Consider the following 26075-nt stretch of genomic DNA (forward strand, 5'->3'; position numbering starts at 1 on the left):
GGAACAAGCCTCGCATCTCAGAGAGCCCTGTGACGGACAGCGTCAGGTAGGCAATGCATGTGGCCCCAGCACCAGCCGGCCAGCACTATCTGCCCGGAGCCTCCCGGGAGAGCAGGGCAGCCTGTCCAGCTCCTTCACCTCTGTCTTTTGTCCACTGTGGCTGCTTCCTGGCCTCTTGTGAGCTTGTGGCTTTCTTCATTCATCTTTCTCAGTGTTCCGATGGTGGAGAAGGGGGAGGGCTGAGGGCTGGCTAATCTCAAAAGAGAATGCAAAAGAAAGCTGAACTTGGAAATGAGGAAAAGTTTTGCTTTTCCAGTTGTGGCCGCTCCTGGGTGATGAATACACACGGAAGAGGTGGCTGCAGGAGAAAGCGCAGAGGCTGGGAAGGGGCTTGCCATTCAGAATAGCCCTAGGAAGCCCCTGGCACACCTCATGGAGGATTTTGGTTCTGAGGCTTCCTGCCTTTTGTGTAAACTATGGTCGGGTGTCTTTGAATCTGATGTCATTCTGGTTCTCTTACACCTTGATGGAAATTGTCAATGATGTGGGGAGAAGACAGATCCGAGGGTTGATGAGCTTCAGTTGAGTCCTTGTCTGAACGCAGTCAGTCTCCGGCTGGGTGGTTTTTGTAGTCATTTCTCAAGGCATGACCTTGGTCCTCTGGGTCCTGGGTTGTCTCCGTGTATCCTTTCTTCCTTGACATCTTTCTCCCCACTGCCCGTCTGTCCCACCTAAAAGGTCTCTGCCCAGAGTGCATGGAACTCTCTCACAGGTCAGGGAATCTGAACTCTGATGCTCTCCCTCAGCCTTCTCTTTCTCCTCCTCCTCTCTTTGTGTGTTTCTTTCCCCTCCCTTCTCTACCCATCCCCTCCTCTCTCCCATCTCCCTTTGAACTCAGGGAAGTTCGGGGGAGGGGGGATTTCAAGTAAGGCAGTATGATTCGGAAAAGGGGGCTATTTAAAGCATGCTGCCTTGGACTTGAATACCCTAAGCCTGGGCTTAAACATCTGTGTTTAGCTTCCTCCAGCAGCTCATAATTGCCCCAATTATAACCAATAACATTGTTCGGCAGACTAACAAAAGCTGAGCTCCACACGGCATTTGCCAGCAAGCCCAAACGAGAGTTTTCATCTCAGAGGGAGAAAAGTAACTGCCCGGCTTTGTACCAAAACCTCCCAAAGAGGATGCTGTGATTTCTCGCTGCCTGTGGGTGGATGCTGCACACGCCCTCCTTTCTCTCATTCGTGAAGCCTAGCAGGGAGATATTCTACAAGCTTCCATCAGAGCTATGATACCTTCACAGAAAGGATTCGTACCCCTCGGGCTTGCTGAGTCTTCTGCAAGGAAAACTGCCCCACACATCCCCTGAGTAAAAGAAACAGCTAAACTTTTTCAGGTGACCCCCCCCCCCCCGCCCGTGGATGGTGCTCTGGTGTAGCTGAGGGTCATCTTCTGGAGCAGCTGCCGCTTGCTTGCTGCCTTATCAGCTGAAGTCTGAGGGCACTTAGGACTGCAGAAAACTCAGCAGGTTTTGCATTGCCGGTGAAGGGAGTAATTGCAGGATTAGATGTTAGCCGAGCCCGAGACTGTGGCTGTCACCAAGCAATTCCATCTTCAATCAATTAGGTATTTATCAGCTACACCCCACCAAGCAAGGGAGGCATGGGGCTCTATAGATTCAGCAGAGATGCTAATAACAGCACTTTATCTGTGCGATGATTTACACACTTCGCACCCATTATCTCCAGCAACAACCCTAGAAGGATAAAAAACAAAAAAATCATTATCTCAAGAGTTGCAGGAACAGGACCCAGCGCAGCCTGGAGCAGCTGTCCCGGGTCTGATGCTCGCTCCCTTTAACATCTGTGGTGCTTGTAAACTAGCAGCAGGTACATATCACAGACAGACAGGAAGAAACTCAAGATAATACAGGACTGGGTATGATCAGTCCTACACTTGTGGGCCAGAGAGTCAAGGCTGGAAGAATTTAGGGACGGGGATTTCCTCTGGTTACTGATGCCTGCAGGAAGAGAAGTAGAATTCAGATGGATCCAGGGTGTGAAGGCAGCTAGGACAAATGCCCAAAAGAAAGGCAAAGGAATTAATCTTTCTTGAAACAATGAGTAGCAAACAGTAAGCTAAAGTTGGCTGTTTACTTACTTCATCACACACACACACACACACACACACACACAGAGCACACACGGTGACGGTGGGAGGTTTGACCCCGCATTGTTTGACCCTGTATTACAATGATATGCTTTGAAGACTCCTCTACTCACACGGACCGTAATGAAATGTTTAAGCTTCCTGTGCGCCTGGGTCATCAGATGTATTAGGAATGAAAGAACACATCTCAGAACCGAGCATCCTCATACAATCGGCTCTCAGGGGGTGTGAGTTCCCGCAAACAAAGGAATCTTTGAATCACCTCTGCCTTCATCTGCTCTCCCACCATATCACGTAAATCTCACGTTTTCATCACAAACTCTAGCTGTGATATTCGGGGCACACCAGTGTGAGGGAGCAGGGGGACACAAGTTGATGCTTCTGAGCATCGTAACCCTCGAAAGGTTACAACCACTTTGATCCTCAACTTCCCATGGTTCTAGGTTTGTGAAAATCCTGGCAGCTGCTTGGGCACTGCAGCAGCGTAGACCAGCCAGGTGGGAAAGCTGGGCTTGCCTCCCTGCCAAATGGCCAAGGCTCTGCAGCCTGCAGCGTCACAGCCAGGCTCTCTCCTCCTCATGCTGGTCCTGTGATCTTCCCTCACCCTGTCACCCCATTCATCCTTTCATTCATCCAGCTGGGAACGTGAGTAGGGTTCCTGAGAGTAGCTGAGCAGTGAGCGTGAGCGTACATAGCCCAAGCTGCCGGTCACTGCTTTCTCCCAACTCACCATCAAAGTCACAAAGTGTGAATGAGCCCAGACCATTGGTCTCCAAAGGGACTTACCTACCCAGATACCTACTAGAAATTGAGATGTTAAATTGTTTTACTTTTAGCACGCGCACGCACACACACACACACACACACACACACAAGCACATTTCCCTGCAGGCACATGTTGAAGCCAGAGGTCAACATCCGGTGTCCTTCCTCCTTGACTGCCCTCCACCGTATTTACTTGAGCAGAATCTCACCAAAGCTGGAGTTTAAGTTTAGCTAGGGTGACTGACAGGCAAGGTAGCAGGATCTACTTGTCTCTGTCCCCAGCCTCAGCACTAGGGTTACAGGCACACAATACCACTCCTGGCTTTTTATGTGGCTTCTGGAGAATCCAAGCTCAGGTTTTCATGTTGTGTGAGAAGCATTTTATAGAATGAACCATCTCCCCAGCCCCTAAATCTTAATCTTTCTTAATGTGTGCATTAGTGGATTTTATAATATATGGAACATGGTTTGAAGAGATTAGGAATGTGTGCTGGAGTAACTGTGGTTAAGGACACCTTATTCTCTATTTCAAAATGGCTAGGGTCGAAGATTTAGAAGACTTGCTACACATAAGAATGATAAATGTTCGTGGCAATGGAGGTGCCAAGTACCATGATCTAATTGTTCCATGCTGCATACAGTGTGGAGCTAACACACTGCAGCTCCGTGTATCACCATGTCAATTAAAACCCTCTTGTAAACTGCTTGTTAAGGATTAAGATTAAAGAAGTTGGAAGATTATACGAGTCTAGGTTCATCATTCTCTTCCTATCTGGGTTCTCTGATTATTTTTTCAAAGAACGTAGAGTGATCTTACGAATGTAAATAAAAACCTTTAAAAGTCTATTCAGACTACCTTGACGATGTGTATGGCAGCATCAGGAAGGAGAAAATTAAAAGCATCCTCTTCCAATGTGTGACAGCCAAAAGGGCATGTGCCTGGCTTCCCCCCTGGCCCTATGTGAAACCAGTGATCTTCATGACCTTCATCTGAGGCTGTCTGAAGCCACTGCCCGGTTCTCTCCTCCCCTTCCCTGACTCTCTTACTGGTAGAGGGCAATCCTGGCCATTCATTCAGCCAAAGGATTCTAACCATCTCCTGCAACTGTCTGTCATTATGGACAGAGAAATCCAGACCCAGGAAAAGAAAGTTTTGTACCCAGACTCCCACAAGTAACAACAGAACCAAATCCAGAACCCAAGACCTTGTTTCCAAGCCCAGGGTTCTTTCTCATTCACAGCTCTACCCAGAAACCCTTGGTCCACATAGATAACTAAGTGCTCTGTGCTCTGATGTGCCCTGACTCTTGACCCCCCTCCCGATAGAAATGGGGAGCAAGAGAGAAACCTTTTAACAGTAAATGTAGAGCTGGTCCTTTAATCCCAGCACTTGGGAGAGAGAGCCAAGCGATCTCTTAATTCGAGGCCAGCCTGGTCTACAAAGTGAGTTTCAAGATAAACCAGCGCTACACAGAACAACAATAACGGCATAATAATAATGGAGTGATTGTACCCATCAAAGAAGAGAAAGAAAGCTGTCTCCCTGAGTAAGAAAAAGCAGTGCTCTACATGGAACTTTGGCTGTTAGGCTATGAGTACATCTGGGAGTCTTTGGTGCTTCTAGAATGAGGGGGGGACTCTTTCCTCAGAAGCACACATAACCACTTTCTTTTCATCGGTGATGTGTATAGAATACCGTTCTTTACAGGTTATAGATGACCTCTAAATTCATCTATAGCCCTGCAATGTGGAGGCAACTTAATATGCCTTTCTGGGGCAAGTACAGGTTCATGGGCGTTAAGCAGCTTGCCTAATTAATAAATAGCAGAACCCTGCCTGTGATGAATCAGAGAATCAGGATATGAGGGAAACCCTGCATTCTCCCAGTGATCCGTAGCTGGTTGACTGTGAATATCTCTTGGTGAACCAGGAAGAGGGACTGAGCCAATGAACTCACATGAAGACAGATCATCAGAGGTAGCCTCAAACTATATGCATGGGGGATTCAATACCAGCCTGCCACCACAGTACATCTCTCCCAGCCTCAGTATTCTCATCTGTAAAGTGGAACTGGCAGCACTTAGCCCACAGGACAGAATCTTCTAAAGCCATTGGATCCCAAGAACTTTCAGTCTTGGGGATTCCTTCCCAACAGCGCATCAGTTTGCTGCCCATTTCAAAGCCATAAATCCTGTACAGAGTTTGTGGGAAGTCAGAACACGGGTTAAAATAGCTGAGTTTAAGTCCTAACTTTGCTCTTTATCATCGGAATCATCTTAGGCTAATTGCTTAGCTTTCGGGAACTGATGTTTAATCCCAGAAAGGAGAGTAAAATTACCCTCCGAGTGGTAGAGTTGTCAGTGAGAATAAATAGCATCATTTTGTCGTTTTTAACTAAATAACAATATTCCTATGGGTCACTGATGGGAAGAAAGTCCTCTGTCCTTCTTCACCAGAACTACCTAAGTCACAGACTTTCCCCTTGCTCAGGAAAAGAAACTGAGAGTCTCCATTCAGAGCTCATTGCCGATGTCTTCATCCAATAGAAAAGCAGCTAATTACATTGTCGTCGGAGGCAACTGCATACAAAAGCGTACTAAGACTAAATCACAGTGTGTGGCTTATCTTTAAAAACAGCAAGATCCAATCAAATTTATAAGGTGCCATTACCTAAATAAAGGGTAATTAAACCTTTCTTTATTCGATACAAAATGGCCTGATCAGGGGCTTGCCACGCTGAATGGCTAATTGCTCTGGGCTCGTTTATGAAATGGGAGCCATTAAAAACTCAAACATCCTCAAGTACACGTGCTTCCTGATGGCCAACCATATTTCTGGCTAAGAAACGAGGGGAAGGGGGAGCCGGCCATCTTCAAATGAGAGGAGATTCATCCTCTTCACCTTGCAGTTGAGAAGACTGAGGCTCTGGGAAGTGAAATAATCTGCCCAAAGTCACACAGCTACCAAGTGTGTGGTTTAAGCACAGTATGACTTCAGGGTTATCTAACTACTCCATTCCCTTCCGCTGGACACCAGTGTACGGGCACAGCTCCAAACCAGCACACAGATGGACTTCAGGCTTCTTTTATTTGTTGTTGTTGGGGAGATTGCGATTGTATGTTTGTGACTGTATTGTACAAGTGTGTGTGCACATGTGTGTAAGTGTGTATGTGTGTATATATGTGGGTGAGTGTGTGTGTGTGTGTGCATGAGTGTGTGTGTGAATGTATGTGTATGTGTTTGACAGCTTGTGTATGAATGTAGGTGTCTGTGATTGTGTGTGGGTGTGTGTACACATATATGTCTTGTGTGTGTGCATGAAGTATGCACAAGTGTGTGTATGTGTGCAGGTGTATGTGCATGTGAGTATGTGTGTCTGGGTATGTGTCTGGGTAGGTGTGTGAGCATATGGGTATGTAGGTGGGTGTGACTGTGTGTATGTGTGTGCAGGTATGTGTGTATATGAGTATATAAGTGGGTGTGATTGTGTGTATATGCGTGTAGGTGTGTGTATTGTGAGTGTGTGTGCATGTGTAGGTGTGTCCATATGACTGTATGTATGTGTACATGATGTTTGAGTATGTATATGTGTGTATAGATATTTGTATAATTGTGTATGTGTGTGTAGGTGTGTGTGTGTGTTCTCCTGAGTATGTTTGTGTGTCAGTTTTTGTCTGAGTTTATATGTGCATGTCTGTGTATGTGTACAGGTGTGTGTGACTGCATGTGTAGCTATGTGTAGGGGTACGTATGTACATATGTGTGTGTGCAAATGTGTGTGTGGGTATGTGTGTTGTGCTGTGAGTATGTGTGTGTGTGTGTGTGTGTGTGTGTGTGTGTGTACTTTTTGCTTTGTAGCCAGACTGACCTCAGATTTATATTAATTCTCCTTCATCTTTCTAAGTGCTAGGATGCACTAATCTTACCTAGGAAGAATGTCTCAAAAAAAAAAAAAAAAAAAAAAAAAAAAAGAGGAGGAGGAAGGAGGAGACACTTGCCTTTGATCCCCTCACTCAGAAGGCAGAGGCTGGAGGATCTTTGTGAATTTGAGGCCAGCCTGGTTTAGAAAGTAAGACCCTGTCTCAGAGAGGAGGGCAGGGGAGGGAAGAGAAAGGAGGGGAAGGAGAAGAAGGAAGATGCTGTGGGAGAATGACAGGAGGAGGAAGAGACATAGAGGCCTCACTAGAGAGGAAGAAAGCCTGACTAAACCAAGGTCAGTCTGGTTAGTTCTCCCGAAGAGTTTGTGCTTTACACACAGCCAGCAGCAGAGGCTAATTCTCCCAGGACTGCACCCCTAAATTCCAATTACCCCCAAAATTGAAAATGACAACCATCAGCCAACAAGCCAACACTTCCCTCGCATCAAGTGGCTGATGAAGTCCTTGATCATCCTCAGCAGGAGCTACAGGAAATGGCCCAAACCCTTCCTTCTGTGTCATGTGGCCACTGCCATCGTGTGGCTATAAAGGGAACAGCTGTGCTGTTCTGGAGAGATCCTGCAAAAAGGACGTTTCCTGGGTAGAAATTCAAACGCTGAACTGCCTTGAGTGAGAGAACCAGAGAATCATAAAGGCCTTGTATCCTAGGACAATTATTTCACATAATATCTGTTTGAGCTGCATCCCCCACCCCGGAAGAAGCATCCCCATTGCCAGTCGAACAACTCCTACTTAACCCTCTCTGACTTAGCACGGGACGAAACTCCAGCCCGTTTGTGACCAGTCCATAAGCAGACATGCTTCAGAATGTCTGCTAAAGATGACATCTTGCCTTGCTAGCATAGCACGGCGTCCTCTTCTCCCTGCTCAATCAGGATGGTTTGCTAACAGAGCCTTCGTGGAGGAGTGAAGGTCCTGAGGCAGCTTGTGTGCCATGTGCACACTGGACCGCCCCCCCCTCCCCCGTGAGGCTCCAGAACATTCCTCAGCCCTGCATTTACAGGGGGAAAAGGAAAGGGTCTCCTGAGATCTCCCACTGGCTTTTGTCAATTTTTTATTGAGCAGAGCCTACAGTTTGTGTCCTAGCCTGGGTACCTGGCAGACAGAATGATAAAACCAGGGCTCTGTCCTCCAGGAAGTCTTTGGCAGGGGAAGAAACAGACGCAGAAGTAAATGGTTATAATTGATTGATGAGTAAGGGCAGAGAGATGAGGCCGAGAGAACGTGGTGGGGGATCACAAAGTGAATGCTATGCTCTAGTTTTCTTTTATAAGGCGTTTGTTTTGTGTTAGGCGCTGTTTTAACTGCTTACAAACATGAGCCCACAGATGCCAGGATGATATAGTTTCTAAGACGCATCCCGTCTCCGCAACGAGAAACTCGGTGACTGAGCACAGCCGACAAGTTAGGAATCCGCCACCTGAAGCCGGGACTCCTCTCCCGGGATGTTCAGATAAGAAAAGGCACATGACAGAACTCTCGGGGCCGTTCTAGTTGGCCTACGTGACACGTGGGATCCCTGAGCCCCATTTGTTTCCCATGGTAATGCATCGCCTTGGGATGTTCAGCAGTAGCAAACACTGGTGTAGCTCAAGCCAGTCTAGCGATGGCTTTTTCAGGAGGGGCACATGGCTGACACAGTGATACAGTATTCTGACAGAAGAAACAGACAGGATATAGAAACAGCAGGAACCTGACACAGGTGAGAGCTATCCTCACTGCGTCTGGAAGCGCTACCAGGATGAATGACGGGATGAAGTGGGAGCCAGCGGTCTGCCAAGTTCTTGGAACATCCGACAGCCATAAGCATCTTAGAATTATTTTAAGAATGAAGTGGTATCATCCAATGGCTTGGAGGGAGGCCAGATCATTAGGTAGAGTAATTAGAAGACTATTACAATAATAAGGCAATAAATCTCAACTAGACACTGGCTGTTGGGTTAGAGAAGGGAAAAATTGCATCGGAGAGACACTCATGAACACAGATGCCCAAGTGCTTTATTTATTTATTGGCTCAAGACCCATCCCATCATCTAAAGGATAATGCACAGGTCTCCTAGAAGACCAGCCCTCTTCAGCGGGTGCTAACCTTGAAGAGTGTGGGCAGGTTAACTGTCTGCTCCCTGCTCCCACAGGCTCTGATCCCAGGTCTTCTGGGTTCCCTCTTACCAAATGTTCATTTTGATACCCACTTCAAATGGAAATTCACTGAGGGCTGAGAATGTAACTCAGTTGGTAGAATGTTTGTCTCGTATGAATAAAGCCCTGGGTTTGATATTCAGCAGTATAAACTGGGCTTAGTGCTGTACACTGTAACCCTAGAACTTGGGAGATGTAAATGGAACAGAAGTGTAGCTCAGGAAGTTCAAGGTTATTACAACTACATAGAAAGTCTAAGGACAGCCTGGGCTACGTGAGACTATTTCAAACAAACAAACAAAAATATACTGAACACTCTTCTAATCATAACCCCCTATGTCCAGATCCTGATATGATGCTTGCCCAGGACAATACACTTCTTAGAAGACCCCAGCAGACAGCATTTAAAAGACAGAGTCAACTAAACTGAACCCTTAGGGCTCTCAGAGTCTGAACCACCAACCAAAGAACACACACAGGCTGGACCTAGGCTTCCCCACACATATGTAGCAGGTGTGCAGCTCGGTCTCCGTGTGGATCCCAAACAACTGGAGCAGGGGCCGTCCCAAAAGTTGTTGCCTCTGTGTGGGATATGTTCTTTAAGCTGGGCAGCCTTGTCTGGCCTCAGTGGGAGAGAAAGCACCTACCCTTGCAGTGCCAGGGTAGGGGGACACCCAGGGAGGTCCCCTCCTGCTCACAGGAGAGAGAACGAGGGAAGGATTGTGGGAGGGTATCACTGGGAGGGAGCAGTGAGCAGAATATAAAGTGAATAAATAAATAATAAATAAATTTAAATTTAAAAGAATGGCAAACCGCAAAGATTTCTCAGAGCCCTCTGCTGAAAAAGCAATGAAAACAGATTTTTGTTGTTGTTCTCCTTTATGCAGAAAGGTTACGTACAGTAAAATACACAAACTCTAAATCTATAATTTGGTGCATAATAGAAAATATATACATCCCAGTGGCCCCGTTAAATAAGGTCAATATTTCTAGAAAGTTTCCATTCAACCTTCATTTCTGTCGAAGCAGTGAAAATGGTAGTTTTTATTCTCTGTGCAGAGAAGTTACACACGGTAAAATTCAGGTTCTACATCTATAATTTGATGGATTTAGGGAAATATACACACCCCTATGGCCCCAGTTTTTAAAATGCCAATATTTCTAGGAAGTTTCTAGATTTCTGTTGCTATGAAAAAAATACCGCAACACACACACACACACACACACTTTAGAGGGCTGGAGAGTTATCTCAGTGGTTAGTGTCTTGCTACTCTTTGGTTTTCAGCACCCACATCGCAGAGCTCCCGACTGCCTGTAACTCCAGCTCCAGGAGATCCACTGCCCCCTTCTGGCCTCTGAAGGCAACACACACACACACACACACACACACAGAGAGAGAGAGAGAGAGAGAGAGAGAGAGATGGGTTGGAAAAAAATTTTATTTTAATAGCAACTTCTTTAAGCTTACAATTCCAAGTTGGAGTACTATGACAATAAAGCACAGTGACAAGGACTTGCAGCAGCTGGTCACATCGTACTCGCATCTAGGGCAGAGGGAGACAAACACAACATTGCTTACTTGCTGGTTCTCATTTAGATTTCTCATCTCGTACGCTGTTCAAGACTTCCTGCCCAGGAAATGGCACTTCCCACAATGGGCTGCCTCTTCCAACATCAATTAATAATCGAAGCAATCACACAGACATGCCCCCCAGACCAACCTGAGCTGGACATTAAGACTCTCTTCCCAAGTGACTTTAGATGTCAAGTTAACCATTAAGACTAGTTTTCTATTCCTCTTTCCACTGAAGCATGCAAGATGGTTCACCCAAAAATGACATAGTTCAAGGAAGTAGTTTTCTAATTCAAAAGGTTAGATCTAAGAACATTGTTAGTCAGAATTCTCCAGAGGAACAAAACTGATAGAATAAACATATACATATATGTGTATGTATATGTATATATTCATACATACATATGTATCTATACATTTATGTGTGTGTGTGTGTGTGTGTGTGTGTGTGTGTGTGTGTGTGTCATCTGATTTTCTCTAAACTTCATGCTTGGAATATCAAGGTGAGCATCCTAACCCTGTATTCAGGAAGCCAGCTTTCATCTTGTCGGCTACTGTAACAAAACACCCTAGACTGGATAGTTTATAAACAACAGAAACTCATTCCTCATGATTCTAGAAACCAGGAAATCAAATGCCAAGATACAAGCATCTTTATTGCCAAGTGAGGCCCATTCCCTAATTCATAGACAGTAACTCAAGAAGTTCACCTTTGCTGTCACCCACCTGGGGGTCAGGACTCTAGGTTGTTTCCTGTCCTCATCACTTGCTACCAAACAGCAGACAGAAACAACTTCCAGGAGGAATTGTCAATTTGGCTCATAGCTTCAGAGCAGTTCAATTTTGAGGAGACTGTCAAGGCAAGGGAGCCTCTTCCTGGCAGAACAAAAGCAGAAAAATAGGAGGCATACAGGGTAAAAAACAGTGGTCATGTGACCTACGTCTTCTAAGAAAACCCCACCTTCTGCCACTCACTGCCTCCCGACAATGTTACCATCTTATGCATTTACCAAGGGATTATTAGCCTATTCATTACATCAGCATCCTCATGGCCTGATCGTTTGTTGCTAGTGATGTCATTACAGATGAACCAGAGGAGTAATTCACTAATATTCCACACGGCATGTGCTATATTCATAGCATATGTATATATGTGCATAGTGTGTGCATGTGTGTATAGTATGTGTGCATAGTGCGTGGGTGTATTGCATAGGTGTGTGCTGATCATGTCTGTAGAGCACCAACGTTGACTCAGATATATTCCTCAATCATGAAATAGACTTTATACAGAGAAGTAAGTCCTCCTCCTTCGACCTGGAGTTTACCACCCTTGCTCTGTTGATTCTCTATCTCCTCCCCCACGGCGCTGGGATCACCATGGGTCCACCCCTCACTTCCTAGAAAAAGGAATTGAGGGACAAGCATTCCTGACCAGGCCAGAGGATCTTGAGGGGCTGCGAGGGAAGTATTTTAGTCACTCACTCGCCTGTCTCTCCCTCCTGAGAAATAGATACCGCCACCCTGGGCTCCTCATCTGCACTCTGCAGTCCTTACAGGTCACATCTCAGCTTCCAAATGAAAATACAAATCTACATACAGTCTTATGGTAAGGTATGTACCGCGTTTCTACTTTATGGCTGTAGAAACTGAGGTTTGAAGAAGCTGACCTAAAGGCACACATGGGTCAGCAAGGATGCAACGCCTCTGACCCCCAGGAAAGCTGTTTCTGAAACCGGTGACCCTCAGACCTGGGTTGTGATCCCCACAGCTGACTGACCCTCTCCCCCAGACTGTACTAACAGGCATGTGCCTCCTCTGTTTCAGCCTCTCGCTTCCCCCTGCTGCACCATGAAAACCCTGTTCTGTGACGTTCTGCTGCTCAGCCTGCTCTCCCGCGTCTTCAGCAGCTGTCCCGGGGACTGCCTCACATGCCAGGAGAAGCTCCACCCAGCTCCAGACAGCTTCAACTTGAAGGTAGGTCCAGAAGGCCGAGCTCTATTCCCTGCCATCTCCTCCTAACTCCAAAGCAAACCCTATGTGAGACACTGTAAGTCTCTCCCAGAGGTCCTATGGCATGTGTCATGTAACCAAAAGAAAACAGGTGGAGCTGAGCTACATCTTCCTACTATGACCCCATGGTCCTTCCTCTTTATTACCAGATCCCTGAAATCTTCCCTCCCTGGCATCTAGTCCTCCCTCTTTATCTCTCAATAAATATCTGCTCATGATGCCCTTGCCCCAGTGCCAGTGCATAATACATGTGTTATATATAAAGAAAATGTAAATCTTCAACCCCATGTATTGGTCACACTTCTCTCTGCTGTGACAAAAACCCTTGAAACGTAAGGGTTTACTTCAGCTCACAAGATGGGAGCACAGTCTGGGAGCACAGTCTATCCTGAAAGAGCAGGCACCAAAGCAAGGACTTGAAGCAGCTGGTCAGGCTGGGTCTGCAATCGGGAAGCAGAGAGAGATGAGTACTGAGGCTCAGCTCACTTAGGTCAGTCTTAGACCTTGTGGGGAGCTCTTGGGATTGTGCTCCCCACAATTGGGATGGTGCTCCCCACACTGAAGGTGGGGCTCTCACCCCCAATAAAACCTTCATCAACTGTGTCCTCTACATGATTCTAAACCCCTCAAGTTGACAGTGAAGATCAGCTCTTACAGTGCAGCAAGCCAAGAGAATCTTACTTTCTCTTACTCTCTGTAGTTCTTGAGGTTAATATTCCCCTGTTATTGCACATTATTTTAAGTGATTTCTTTCTAGGACTATATAACTTATTCTCCATCTGTTGAGCATGCATATTGCCATCCATTTCTTATATTGCGGATAATTCTACAATGAGCAACCAACCTGCTCTCTCGTGTTTTAAATTTCCAAGTTGAAGCACAAAACATTAAATTATCATTCATTAAATGAACTGCTTTCTTACTCGTCTAACTTCAGTGTAGATAGCAATTCTCTCCTGTGAAATCCAGTATAATTCAATTATTTTTCCTCTTTGAAGTCAGCAGAGCTGCTTTCAAGGTGCTGTGTTTCAAACCCCTCGGCCTTTAAAAACAAACAAGAAATCGCCGTGCCTTAAGGCAAATGTGCAGACGTGAAATCCGGTGTAGCTGGTGCCCCATACACCTTGCAGTCTCCTAGCTCTGGATAGAAAATGGCCTCAGCCCCAACAGACAAGCAGTACAGTCTTCCATGTCCAGGCATGCCTGCCCGCCACACAGTCGTGCAAGCAGGAGGTACAGCCTGCATGACCTCTCAGAGGAATGTGTCTCTGACGTTCATCCTTCATGTTTTCCTCTGGGTCTGTCTGTCCGATATCTCATCTTCCCAGAAACATCTGTTTCTCTTGCCTGGTTTATGGGTCTCTTCCCTCTCTGTCTACCTTTTCCCAGCCTTCTATTATTGACCTCTAGTTCTCTGCCCAATCCCTAGGCAGATGCCTCCTTCTTGGCCGCTGTCCCTCTCCTTCTGAGTTGCCCACTATACACCCGGCTTTCCTCCTCTAAGGCTGCAGGCAACCGTCAAGGACAGACCCCTGACCTTCTCCCTCTTGGGTTCAAGCCCAGGTCCAGCCACTCTTGACCTTGCCTTTCTTTGCTCTCCTGCCACTTCGCTCTTGCCGCTCCCTTCCTCCATCCACCAAACCCCACTTCTGTGTCAAGGCCAAGGTTAAGCTCCTAATACTCTGTGCTCTCACAAAGGCAGGCAAGGAGAAGAATTGGTAGAGCTAAAACAGCACAGAGGCTTCTAGGAGACCCAAACCCAGACAGAAAATCCAGGAGGGTGAGGCCAACATCAGGAACAGGCAGAAAGAGCGGAGAGGTAGCACCATCAGGATAATGGTCTTCACTAGACACTGTGTTACTTGGGGAAACAGAGCAGCACCGGGGAGCTCCTGGGGCTCCAGGGCCTGGCTTGGGTATGAGAATGAGCCCCCCTGCCTGGATCCCAGGCCATTGCTGTAGATCACACGCAGATAGGAATGGCCAGTGTGTGTAGGAAGAAAATTATTTCCAGTGTATGAGCAGACTTTAACACCTACGCTCACACCCCAGTTTCCTTAAGCACTCTGACCTTGAGCTTAATGAGAAAATCAAATAAAATTCTTCCTGGGCGGTGCTCTATGGGCTGTGCTTTTATTCTGGTGTTTTGTGCCTATGGCTAGCTGGCTGGTTCTCTGTCTGTCTCTCTGTCGTCTCCCGCCCCCCCCACCTCTGGTTAAGGTATGAGTTCCTTGGCTGATAGGCATGAGTACCTATCTAGGTATCCCAAGAATGGGCCCAGTGTACTCATTCCAGGGCTCAGGCAGCCTGCCTTGCAGAAATTATATGATTCTTAGAACATTAGGCTCCTTGCTGGCCGCATCCTGGGCAGCCACTGTAAGGTCTTGCATTTGGGCCTTGCTGGAGCAGAGAAGAGTCAGAAACACACTTCCATCTTTCCCTTAGCACCTCAAATCTCCAGAGCCCAGACAACACTCACTTTGCTTCCTAGGACCAAGCCAGAAAATGGGTTGGTAAAAGCCTCACAGATAGAGATGAATGCTTTGCAGCGCCTGCCGCCCCTGAGGACTCTTTACCTGCTCGTTTTTTTTTGTTTTTTTTGTTTTTTTTCTTTTGTTTCTAGTTCATGTTCCCTTTTCACCCATTTTAAAGCAGAATGAAATGCCAAGAGCATAAACAATTATGTCTCATCTTCGGAGCCTGCAGATCTTGCCTGTGTCTGCTTTGATGGCGGAGGTTGGGGGAGGGGATAAGGAGGAACTCACATTTCATCCAGGGTCACCTCCCAGTCTCTCTAACACGTTACATAATCTTGACTCGTTCCCCAGATCCTCGGGACACTTGGCTCCAGCACGGTTGGCTTTTGTTAGGCTGTAATTTTGGTCAGCAGTGACTCACACCCAAACCCATCGCAGTGCCCTCTGGTTCCTCACCTAATTGTCAGCGGGGCTCGTTCCATCTGTTCAAGTAGAAGAAGCTAGACTCACAAAGTTATTTTAGAGTCCAAGACTAAAACAACACACTCTCAAAGACACGGTGTACGGAGATGCGCTTCAAAGTCCTAAAACTGTTGCAGCAGAAGATGCCTCCTGGAATCTCTGCGTGCAGTTAGTGAAAACTCTTAGCAGGTCATTTGCAACAGAAGCTCTTCTAATGGATTGTTCCCAAGCTAATCATCAGGTGCCCCTGGTTGGTGTCTGCCTTTGAATACACACACACACACACACACACACACACACACACACATATACATACATACATACATTCATACATACATACACACATGTGGAAATAAATGCAGTTGCCCATAGAGACCAAAAAGAGGTATCAGATCCCCTAGAGCTGGAGTTACAGGTGGCTGTGAGCTACCCGTAAGAGCTAGGAACTGAAGTTAGGTCCTGTACAAGAGCAGTATGTGCTCTTAACCACTGAACCATCTCTCCAGCCTCTGAATTTATTCTTGTCAACTTTGCAGTCATTAGGATTGAACCTACGGCTCTGTGAAGGCAGATGTGTTGTGGCTGAGTTACATCCCTAGCCATGCCTTGGAATGTTTTGGCAAGACCCACCTAGAACAAATATCTCCTAAACATCACTCAGGAACCAAAACAACCCGGTGACTGTCTTCTCCCCCAGAGGAGTCAGCTGTCAATTTGACAGGCAGTGAGTGCAATGGCGGAAGCCAGGCCTAGCCTCTGTGGCTGGCTTACACCCTCAGCCTGTGACCTAATCTCCGATTCAGACACCCAAATGGCCCTTTGCTCGGTCTCCTCAGAAGCTCAGCTTCACAAATCAATTTGGCACCAGTCTAAGACTCCAGCTGCTCATGCAAACTCTGGCTTAATATAGCAACGTCATCATCGGGGCTGAGAAAATGTGTCTAACTCACTTAATAAGCCACTAGCCCATCCCGTGAAGCAGCTGATGAGGACCCCAGAGCAGACCATAATAAGCGTTAGGCTCATGTGCCCATCTGGCATTAAAACTGCTGCTGAACATTTAAATACCCCCAGACTTCACTCAAACCTTCTCCTAAACCAACGCCCGTGATGATTTGGTCAGTATCTAATTTATCTGGCAGTGAGCTGAGTCTCAGTAAAGACCATGGCATCTGGTTTGATCACAAAATTTCATTTTCTCTCATTGACACACAATCTAATTGCCATCTGGAATGAGAAGCCCGGGGGTGTTTAGTTTTTGTGGCCTCTAGACTCGTCTCTTCCGCCAGTAAACCAGAAGAACAGAAAATTCAGAGAGGGTTCCCTCCCTGTGAGGTTGAACCAAGTGTTCCCAAAAGCCGAGCTGCTCCCAACCCCCGAAAATCTGACCCGATGGGCATGAGGTACTAGGCAACCGCTTGTTGCTGGTGTTTGTTTCGTGCACCCACATCTTCAGCCTCTACATAGCATTAGAAGACCCGTGTGGACTCAGCTGACTAAGGGACCACCCTGTAAGGATGAGAAACTTGAGCTCACTCTCCAGAATCCGGGTTGGAACGATGCCCATAAATGCTAAGGAAATGACTTTCACACTAAATTATTTACCAGAAAGAAAATGGTAATGTTTTGCTTAACATTCTAGTAAATATTTTCGATAGAATAGTTGCAATACATTTTTGTAATTAAATGTACTTTGGGATAAAAAGGAAAAAGCGTGTGATTGAACTCCCAGCATGGAAGTATGGAGACAGGAAGGACCCTGGGATCCAAGGACCAGACAGTCTAGCCTAATTAGTCAACTCCAAGCCAAAGAGAGATACTTCCTAAAAGGAAATAGACAAGATTCCTGAGAATAACACCCAAAGTTGTCCTCTGACCTTCGCACACACATATATATTTTTAAAGACATATGTTATGACAACTAAATACATTCATGCACTAGTATGTTTAGAACTTAAGAGACTTTAATTGACTAATCACTATATAGAAAAGACACCCAGGACTCAAAATATGAATGAAAGGTACTCCTAACTTTTTAGATTATGCTTTATAAAATATTACAAACGTGCCTATTATTAAAATCTCCATGGGAGGAGCGCAAAGTTGGGTAGGAACCCAGAGGAAAGACAGAGCAATTCTTCTCAAGGAACCAAAAGAAGATAATACAAAGATAAAGAGATAAAGTCAGGTCTGCAAGGATGGGAGCAGGTGGGACCATTCCTTCTGAGGGTACTCAGTGACAAAAGATAAGGAGGTGTAGAAGCCCTGTGTGCCTGAGGCCTGTGAAAGATGAGGAGTTGGAAGGAAGCCATAAAGGTAGGCTGGGCCATGCCCTACAGGAATTCCTGTGCCCTGTTTAGGAGTCTGGAGATGTTTTGAAGACAAGGTACTAGGCAGCTATGGGCAGGGGATGGTGGGATTAGAGTAACTCTATTGGACCTGCCAGAGATCTCACATGGGTTTGAGTGGCAAAGAGAAAGATAAAAAGATCAGGGGGAGGCCTCTGTCTTCTGAGAACCACTCAGACATGGCAGAGGGAATGGAAAAGATAGGCAGATGCAGAGACTGTGCAGACAGGGGGATGGCAGGGCGAAGGGAGGCACAAATGGACCCAGCGTCTAAAACCTCACTTAGACCCAGAGAGACGGCTCATTGGTTCAGAGAAATCCCTACTCTTACAGTGGAACTGGGGTCGGACCCCAGCAACGATACCCAGCAGCTTACAAATGACTGCAACTCTGGCTCCTGGAAGTCCTCTGCTGGCTTCCACAAGTACCACATGATTGTATGCACAGGCACTGCACAAGTGGGTACACACAAAAACGTAAATAAGTCTTTTTTAAAAATCAACTGTGAAAAAACAACCCCAGAGACAGAGAAAAGTCAAGCAATAAAGCAGACTGAGGTGCTGTGATGATTAACTTTATTTGCCAACTTAAAACAAGCTAGAATCACATAGTTCAAGAACTTTAATAAAGAACGGTCTTCATTGAGTTGACCTATGAGCATTTCTGTGGGGCGTTGTCTTAAGTTACTATGTTTGAGAAGACATAGTCCACTGTGGGAAACACCATTCCCTAGGCAGGGACTCCTGAACTGTATCAGAGCTGAGAGCAAGTAAGCACGTAAGCCCATATGCATTCATGTCTCTTTACTTCTGACTGTGGGTGTGATGTGACCAACTGTCTCAAGCTCCTGATGCTGTGACTTCCATGAAATGATGGATTGTAACCTGGAATAACACGCAAGCCCTTCTCCCCTAAGTTGCTTTTTGCCAGGACATTTTATTATAGCAATACGAATTAAGGCACACCAGTAAAATCATCTCACACGAGAATTAAATTTACCTGCTGGTATCAAAGGCCTAAAGGTAACAGGGAGCCAATGGATTTGACCATCCACGAAGTCTAGCTCTAGGGTCTCCTGTTTTTGTATTCTGCCAGAGTGTTCATGTGGCTTCCTGCACAGGATGCCACCCTCCAAGTCGCCTCATGGTTTTAGGATAGCAGCAGAATATGATAGCCCAAAATGCCCACATTCCAAACCAGACGCCGAAGAAAATCAAGAGGAGGAAAGGGGATGCTCTTTTCTCCCAAGCCAGTTCCAAGCTCACTGCAGGTTCCAGGTGGCCATTTTCATTCTTGTTGCCTGCCACCTCTGACTACAGGGAGCTGTGGAAATGCATTATTAATTTCAGAGATGGCTCTGGGTGGACAGTGGACAACTTCTATACCACAAGGAGCTCAGGGAGCCAGGCAAGAGCTCCACAGTTTGATGGGGGGCCCTTGAAACACCCTTCATGACAACGGCAAGGTCATGGAGTAGGGAGACTTCAGCTGGGTAAGGCCAGGAACATGAGAGCAAGAGTCAAGAGTAAACCCAACAGGGGAGACTTCTGGGAAACCCAGACAGAGATAGGAGAGCAGGAGGAAGATGCTTAGGTTGGGATCAGTGCGGTGATGGAAAGATGGTGTGGTCCGGTTGCTGTTCTCCACTAGAGGATTTGGCATTTGGGGAAGAAAGCCAACAGCAGAGAGCTCTTGGGGGCACTGGCCAACTTGTACCTAAGCAGATATACAAGTCCAGAAGACTGTAGGTTTCGCCCCCCATGCTCAACTGTGTACATCCAGATCCTCTTGGGCATCACTTACTATAAATGACGTACAAATGGGAGTGGCTAGTGTAGGCGGAATAAAAATTAGTGACACGGGTTGATCTTTACGTAGGGGCTTTAGTTTACTCCCCTCTTGTTTGTGTATACATGTGGGTAGCGTGTGCACACGTCTGTCTTCCTTCATCATCTTCCGCCAGTCTCCCTCAGTGCGTCCAGCGCTTGTCCACTGCCTAGATTGGCCGACTATGAAGCGCCAGGGAGCTGCCCATCTCCTCCCTCTCCCCTGTCTCACTAGGGTCATAGACAAGTACCCCCATGCCCAGCTTTTATGTGGGTACTGGGAATCTGAACCGAGGGGCCCATGCTTACACAGTGGGCACTTTACCAAGCAAGCTGTCTCCCCAGCTGAAGAATGGCCTTAAAATAGATTGGAAGATAGAAGCCTGTGCTTCCTCCATTTCTGTAGCCAGTCTGTCCTTCCCCAGCCTGATGAACATGTGGGAATAATCTGCACTCTCCCGGTTCTGTGGTAACTTGCTGGATCAACTGAAGATAAATTAACCATGACTCTGAACTCTACCATCTCTATTAGTAAAATAACGGAGCGGAGTCAGAGCGTTCTCTGTTTCCAACTCTAAAACTCTACAAACTTGGGGGGGGGGTACTATATATAAAACTGCAGCACATGGGTTAGAGAGGCAGCTCATTAGTTGTGCTGGATGGTTTTGTGTCAACTTGACACAAGTTAGAGTCAGCAGAGAGGAAAGAGCCTCTCAACTGAGGAAATGCCTCTATGAGATCCAGCTCTAAGGCATTTTCTCAATTAGTGATTAATGTGGGAGGGCCCAGCCCATTGTGAGCAGTGCCACCCCTCGGCTGGTGGTCCTGGGTTCTATAAGAAAGCAGGCTGAGCAACCCATGAGGAGCAAGCCAGTAAGCAGCGCCCCTCAACGGCCACTGCATCAGCTCCTGCCTCCAAGTTCCTGCCCTGACTTTCTTCAATGATGAACTCTGATGTGGAAGTGTGAGCCCAATAAACCCTTTTCTCTCCAAGCTGCTTTGGTCATGGTGTTTGATCTCAGCAATAGAAACCCTAACTTAGACATCAGTAAAGTGCTTGCTACAACAGACCTGAGCATTCCCAGCACCCACATAAAAGCCAAGCTTAGAAGCACATACGTGTGATCCCAGGACAAGGGAAGCAGAAACAGGAGGGTCCCTGGGGCTTGCTGACCGGCCAGTATAGCCCAACTGAATCAGGCCATTCCAGGTCAACAAGAGACACTGTCTCAGAAAATAAAGTGGAAGGGCCAGAGAGCATCTCACTGGGTAAAGATGCTTCTATGCAAGCCAGTGACCTGAGTGAGTGTGTGTGGTCCCTGGAAACCACATAAAGGTGAATGAGACTCTTTCTATATAGTATCTTCTGACCTCCACACTCACACATATTGATAATTAATAATACAACAAAATAATAATTAATGATAATAAGTCATTTTAAAAGAAAAGTATATTAAAAATTAAACGGAGAGATAGATGAAGGAAGGTAACTAATGTGGACCTCTGACCTACTCATTCATGTGCACATATATACATGTGCACCCCACGCACACACATAAACTGCTGCACAATACTTGAGAAATAGCCCTTCAGAAGTTTGAACAGATTATAGATGACTCTGTGACTTAGTTAATCCCTTACATTGACCCTCTTCTCTTCCCCCTGCCTGTGTCTTTGCAGGTGTGCATCCTCCAGTGTGAAGAGAAGGTCTTCCCCCGCCCTCTCTGGACTGTTTGCACCAAAGTCATGGCCAGTGGAGCTGAGCTGCTCAGCCCTGCTGATCCAGAGCTCGTGGAAGCTGCTCTTTATCAGCCAAAAGCTTCAGAGATGCAGCACCTGAAAAGAATGCCGCGCGTCGGGAGCTCGGTGCAAGCACGGGATGCAGAGCCTAGGGCAGACGCAGGCGCAGATGCAGAGCCTGGCGCAGATGATGCTGATGAGGTGGAGCAGAAGCAGCTGCAGAAAAGGTTTGGGGGCTTCACTGGGGCCCGGAAGTCAGCCCGGAAGTTGGCCAACCAGAAGCGGTTCAGTGAGTTTATGAGGCAGTACCTGGTCCTGAGCATGCAGTCAAGCCAACGCAGGCGCACTCTGCACCAGAATGGTAATGTGTAGCCAGAAGGAGCCCCTCCCAGCTGCACCGGCCACTGCAACCCATGAGTGAGTTGGGCACCAACTAGCAGGGGGCAAGAAGTGACTTCATTTATCCAGCTGTCTCAGGCTTCTTCCCATGCCTAGAAAACACACACACACACACACACACACACACACACACAGAGAGAGAGAGAGAGAGAGAGAGAGAGAGAGAGAGAGACAGAGAGAGAGAGACAGAGAGAGACAGAGACAGAGACAGAGAGACAGAGACAGAGAGACAGAGAGAGATTCAGCACCCAATCCCTCTCCCACACACACATCTCAAGGGTTCCAGCCCTTGAGAGTTTTGGTTGGTGAAGAAATTTTACATCTCTGCCTCTTACCCATTTCTCCAGGAAGCAAAGTTTTTTCTCACCATTCTCCTTGAGGCTGACCACTCCCATTCAGAGACTGGTTACCATGGGGATAATAGTAGTATGTTAAGATAACTAATTCCTCTATAGCTCTCCAGGAGCTTAGTTACTATGGTGACAGTTAAGTGGACCGATTCTAACAGCCAGTTGCCATAGCAACCATTCAGCTCACCTTTCCTTGGAGACTTTATCTGCAAAAAGCCAATAGCCAGCCCTCCTCTTAGCCATTTGCAAAAAGGGTGATTACCGCTCTACTTCAAAGATAGCTTATCCACCTCACCCTACATCCGAAGGTGGCCAGACTCCATGGAAACCATTAATAATTCCCATTTCCCCTTGCCAAAGACTTTTTGTTGGAACCCAGAGTTATGCTTTTTGCTCTTATTTCTCCCTCTAACAATTTGGTTACCCTGGCACTTTGCCAAGGAAAGACCAGTTCTTTATCATTAATGGCATCCTTGCTGAACCAGGATTCCAGAATTCCGCCTAATGGATCTAGTGAGTTATAAAATATGTACTAAGGAAGGATGGGTCTCTCCCCCCCACTCCTTCAGGTTTTTGCCTCTTCCCGAGATGCCACTTGTGATCTTTTTCTTTGCTTCTCTCCCATCCTCTGGCATCCACACACATATAAAGCCTGTGATTGCAGAGTAGAGACCCGGTTACAGCATGCTCATTCCAAACCCAACCCTTGCCAGTGCATAACTATGGAATGGCATTAGAAATTAACAATTCCTGATGAGAAAAGGCCCAGCTGTCAAGTCTGTGTCCCCCCCCCATCCACATATGCTGGAGTAAACATAAGCAAAGCCCCACCCTTATCTCCTGACACAGCTCAGGAACATGGCCTCATACACAAGCACGAGTTAGTTTGACAATGTGATATTGTCCCAACAGAAGCTATTCCCTACCTCTGAGGCAGCAGGGAAAAAAATGCATGCAGCCCCTCTTTTAGCTTCTTACATATCCAAGGTAGCCATGTTGCTCCTAACTCTCTTTCGAGGCAGAGCCATCCATATGCCAATCTGACATACAGCCAGCTTACATGGCCCAAGCTGCTAGGTCACTTGTCTGCAGCAGGCTTATCCCGAAAGATGGACACACTTGTCAGGGTGTGGGGAGAGGGCTTAACAGAATGATTCATCTCCAAAGACCTCGAGTGAACTTGCACACACTCAAGTCGAAACTCCCATCCTTGACAAGAAGTCTATTTCTTTCTAAGCCAGACCTGTCTGATATCTAGTAATAAATCTTCCAGAAGTAGCACAAATTCTTTAATGGCATTCTTCAAAGGGGTTCTTAAGGGACACCAAAGCCCATATCTAATTCTAAACCACAACAATATTCTTTACAGTTTAAAGACAGTTCAAGACCAGTCCCATTACAAGAATCAATTTATTTGGAGGAGAAAAAAAAAAGCAAGCAAAACTATTTGAGCCAGACAATTGGTTTTTCTGATTTTCTATTATACTTCCAGCTGAGAGGTGCTGTAACAGGGCTAATAAGTGCCTTCTATCTGCTGCTTTGCTCAACATGCAAACTTCTTGACAGATACATTAGCCAGCTCATTTGGGTGTTATTAAAGGCTGTCCTGTCGCCATGTAAGAGCACTTTCTCTCTGTCTGTCTGTCTCTCTCTCTTTCTGTCTCTGTCTCTCTCTCGCTCTCTCACTCTGTGTGTGTGTGTTTGTGTCTGTCTCTCTATCTCTGTGTGTGTCTCTGTGTGGCTCTTTCTGTGTCTCTGTCTCTCTGTGTCTATCTCTGTATCACTCTGTCTCTGTATCTCTCTATCTCTGCTTGTCTATGTGTCTCTGGCTCTGACTCTGTCTGTCTGTGGGTCTCTGTGTGTTTGTCTCCGTCTCTGTCTCTCTCTTTCTCCTGCACATGCATGGTGCTGAGTTCCAGAGTGGATGTTTGTTAATGAGCCTGGCACAGCCAGAGGTGAGACTCTGTGTTTATCTGCATACATACAGCCCAACCTGCCATGTGCGTGACAGAAATCCTTCCCTCTAGCCAACTCCCATTGCCAACGTTGTTCTTGGCGTCTAAGATGCCATTGCCAATCAATGCTCAGAAGACTGGAGTGGGGGGGGGGGCACCAAACACTGGAGTGGAATGAAGAACCTATTCCAAGTGTAATAGTGGCCTTGGTAGATGGGGGGGCACAGTAGTGCAGACCATGCTCCGAACAGACGAGAAAAGCATGGCGGGCCTTGGGAACAGCCCGTCCTCTGACCTAGACTTTCAATACTCTCTCCTGTATCTGGCCTTGACTTTCTAGACATCAGCAACACACTCATGATCCCACAGTCATGACATCTAGCTTAGGAAGCCTGGGCCACATAAGAGGACCCTGTTTAGCATAGACACTGTGCTGAGCACCAGCAGAGAGATGACTATTACTGTTAAGCGTGTGTCTTTTACACCACAGCCCTCCACGCTCCCTTTTATCCAATGAATCACTCCTGCCAATAGTAGGCAAAAGCAGTAGGTAGGTGGAGGCATCAAGCAAGAACCCCTTCTGGTCACTTGGGAACCACTTGCCACAGTGGCCTACTTTGGGTTGCTTTAGTCCCGTGGGCAAAGAGGGTGGACAACTCAGAAGACCTGTTGAGTATGACGTAATCCTTTCTGTCCCCCACAGGCATCCAGGTGATCCCCCGTACAGCATGTGTTCACACCAAGACCTGCAGGCCGGGAGTCAAGATCCCTCGTCCCCTGAGGCACTGAGCGTCCACAGCACCTCCCTGCCCAGTTGTTGCCCCCCCCCCATGGCATGTTTCACCACAATCCTGTTGCTACATCAGAGTGTATTTTTGTAATTCTTCCAGCTAACATTTTAATGGCCCTGTCTTCTCGCTCATCCTCGACCCTCTCGAGAGGAACATGAGATCAGACCTGGGGTTTTGCCTCACCACTGCCATAACTGGTTGGTAAAAGAGCTGTTCTTTTTGACCAATCCTTTGAAACAACTTTCCCCATTAAACTTCTACTGAGCAAATGGTTAATAAACTTGTTGCCTTTTTTTTTTTTTTTTTTTTTTTTAGATTTATTCGTGTATTTAATGTATGTGAGTATACGGTCGCTGTCTTCAGACACACCAGAAGAGGGCATCAGATCCTATTACAGATGGTTGTGAGCCACCATGTGGTTGCTGGAAATTGAACTCTGGATCTCTAGAAGAGCAGTCAGTGCTCTTAACCACTGAGCTATCTCTCCGGTTGCCAGTGTTTTAAGCAATTCAATAGAGGCGTGGACTCTGCAAGCATACAGTCTGAGAGCCACCTCTCCCAGGGGCACACACAGGCTGGAAACTCATAGGCAGCTATGCATAGCTGTAAAGTTGGCACAAGGAGATGCTAGGACATGAACACCGAAGGCAACAGGCGCTGGGAGACTGATGCTCAACCTGTGAGTACACCCAACTGCCCTTGGATCCCAACTCCAGACCCAGCAGAAACATATTTTTTAACACAAAGAGCCTGTTGGTTCAGGGATGGTGGATTGTGACAGAGGAAAAATGGCAAGCCTGCCCACCTGCTTTTTTCTCTGTGTGACACTAAACTCGGTTAGGTGCGTAGAAGTCCAGCCAGGAAACATATGGAGAATCCAATTGGAGTAGCTGACCAGCTCAATATCTGCCAAGTAGATGGCTGTCACGGTCCATTTGTAGCTGCTGAGACAGCAGGATGCAGCTGGTTTTCTATATCATAGAGGAAATGGTTCCAGAACCCCCATGGGCAGCAAAATCATCCACTGAATAAAAAAAAATACATTTACATATAACCTACATACAAGCACCTATGTATTAAAATTCCTTCTATCTATACTATCTAATCTAACATAAACACCATGTACACAGTTG

The 26075-nt window shown here is 46.6% G+C and overlaps 1 protein-coding gene across 2 annotated transcripts; it reads left to right on the forward strand.

Moving 5' to 3' along the window:
- Window positions 1–25052, forward strand: PNOC (prepronociceptin). 2 transcript variants are annotated; one of them, XM_080925946.1, is made up of 4 exons: window positions 1–46; window positions 12409–12558; window positions 21388–21808; window positions 24855–25052. In XM_080925946.1, the coding sequence occupies exons 2-4, from the start codon at window positions 12433–12435 to the stop codon at window positions 24938–24940; spliced, it is 633 nt and encodes a 210-aa protein (XP_080782072.1). In that variant the 5' UTR covers window positions 1–46; window positions 12409–12432; the 3' UTR covers window positions 24941–25052. The 2 variants fall into 2 exon arrangements, with proteins under 2 accessions (XP_080782072.1, XP_080782071.1); XM_080925945.1 differs by having other exon boundaries at window positions 21388–21864; window positions 24855–24992.
- Window positions 25053–26075: the final 1023 nt, after the last annotated feature.

Source organism: Micromys minutus (genome assembly GCF_963924665.1).
Source record: "Micromys minutus genome assembly, chromosome: 12".
Lineage (NCBI taxonomy): Eukaryota > Metazoa > Chordata > Mammalia > Rodentia > Muridae > Micromys > Micromys minutus.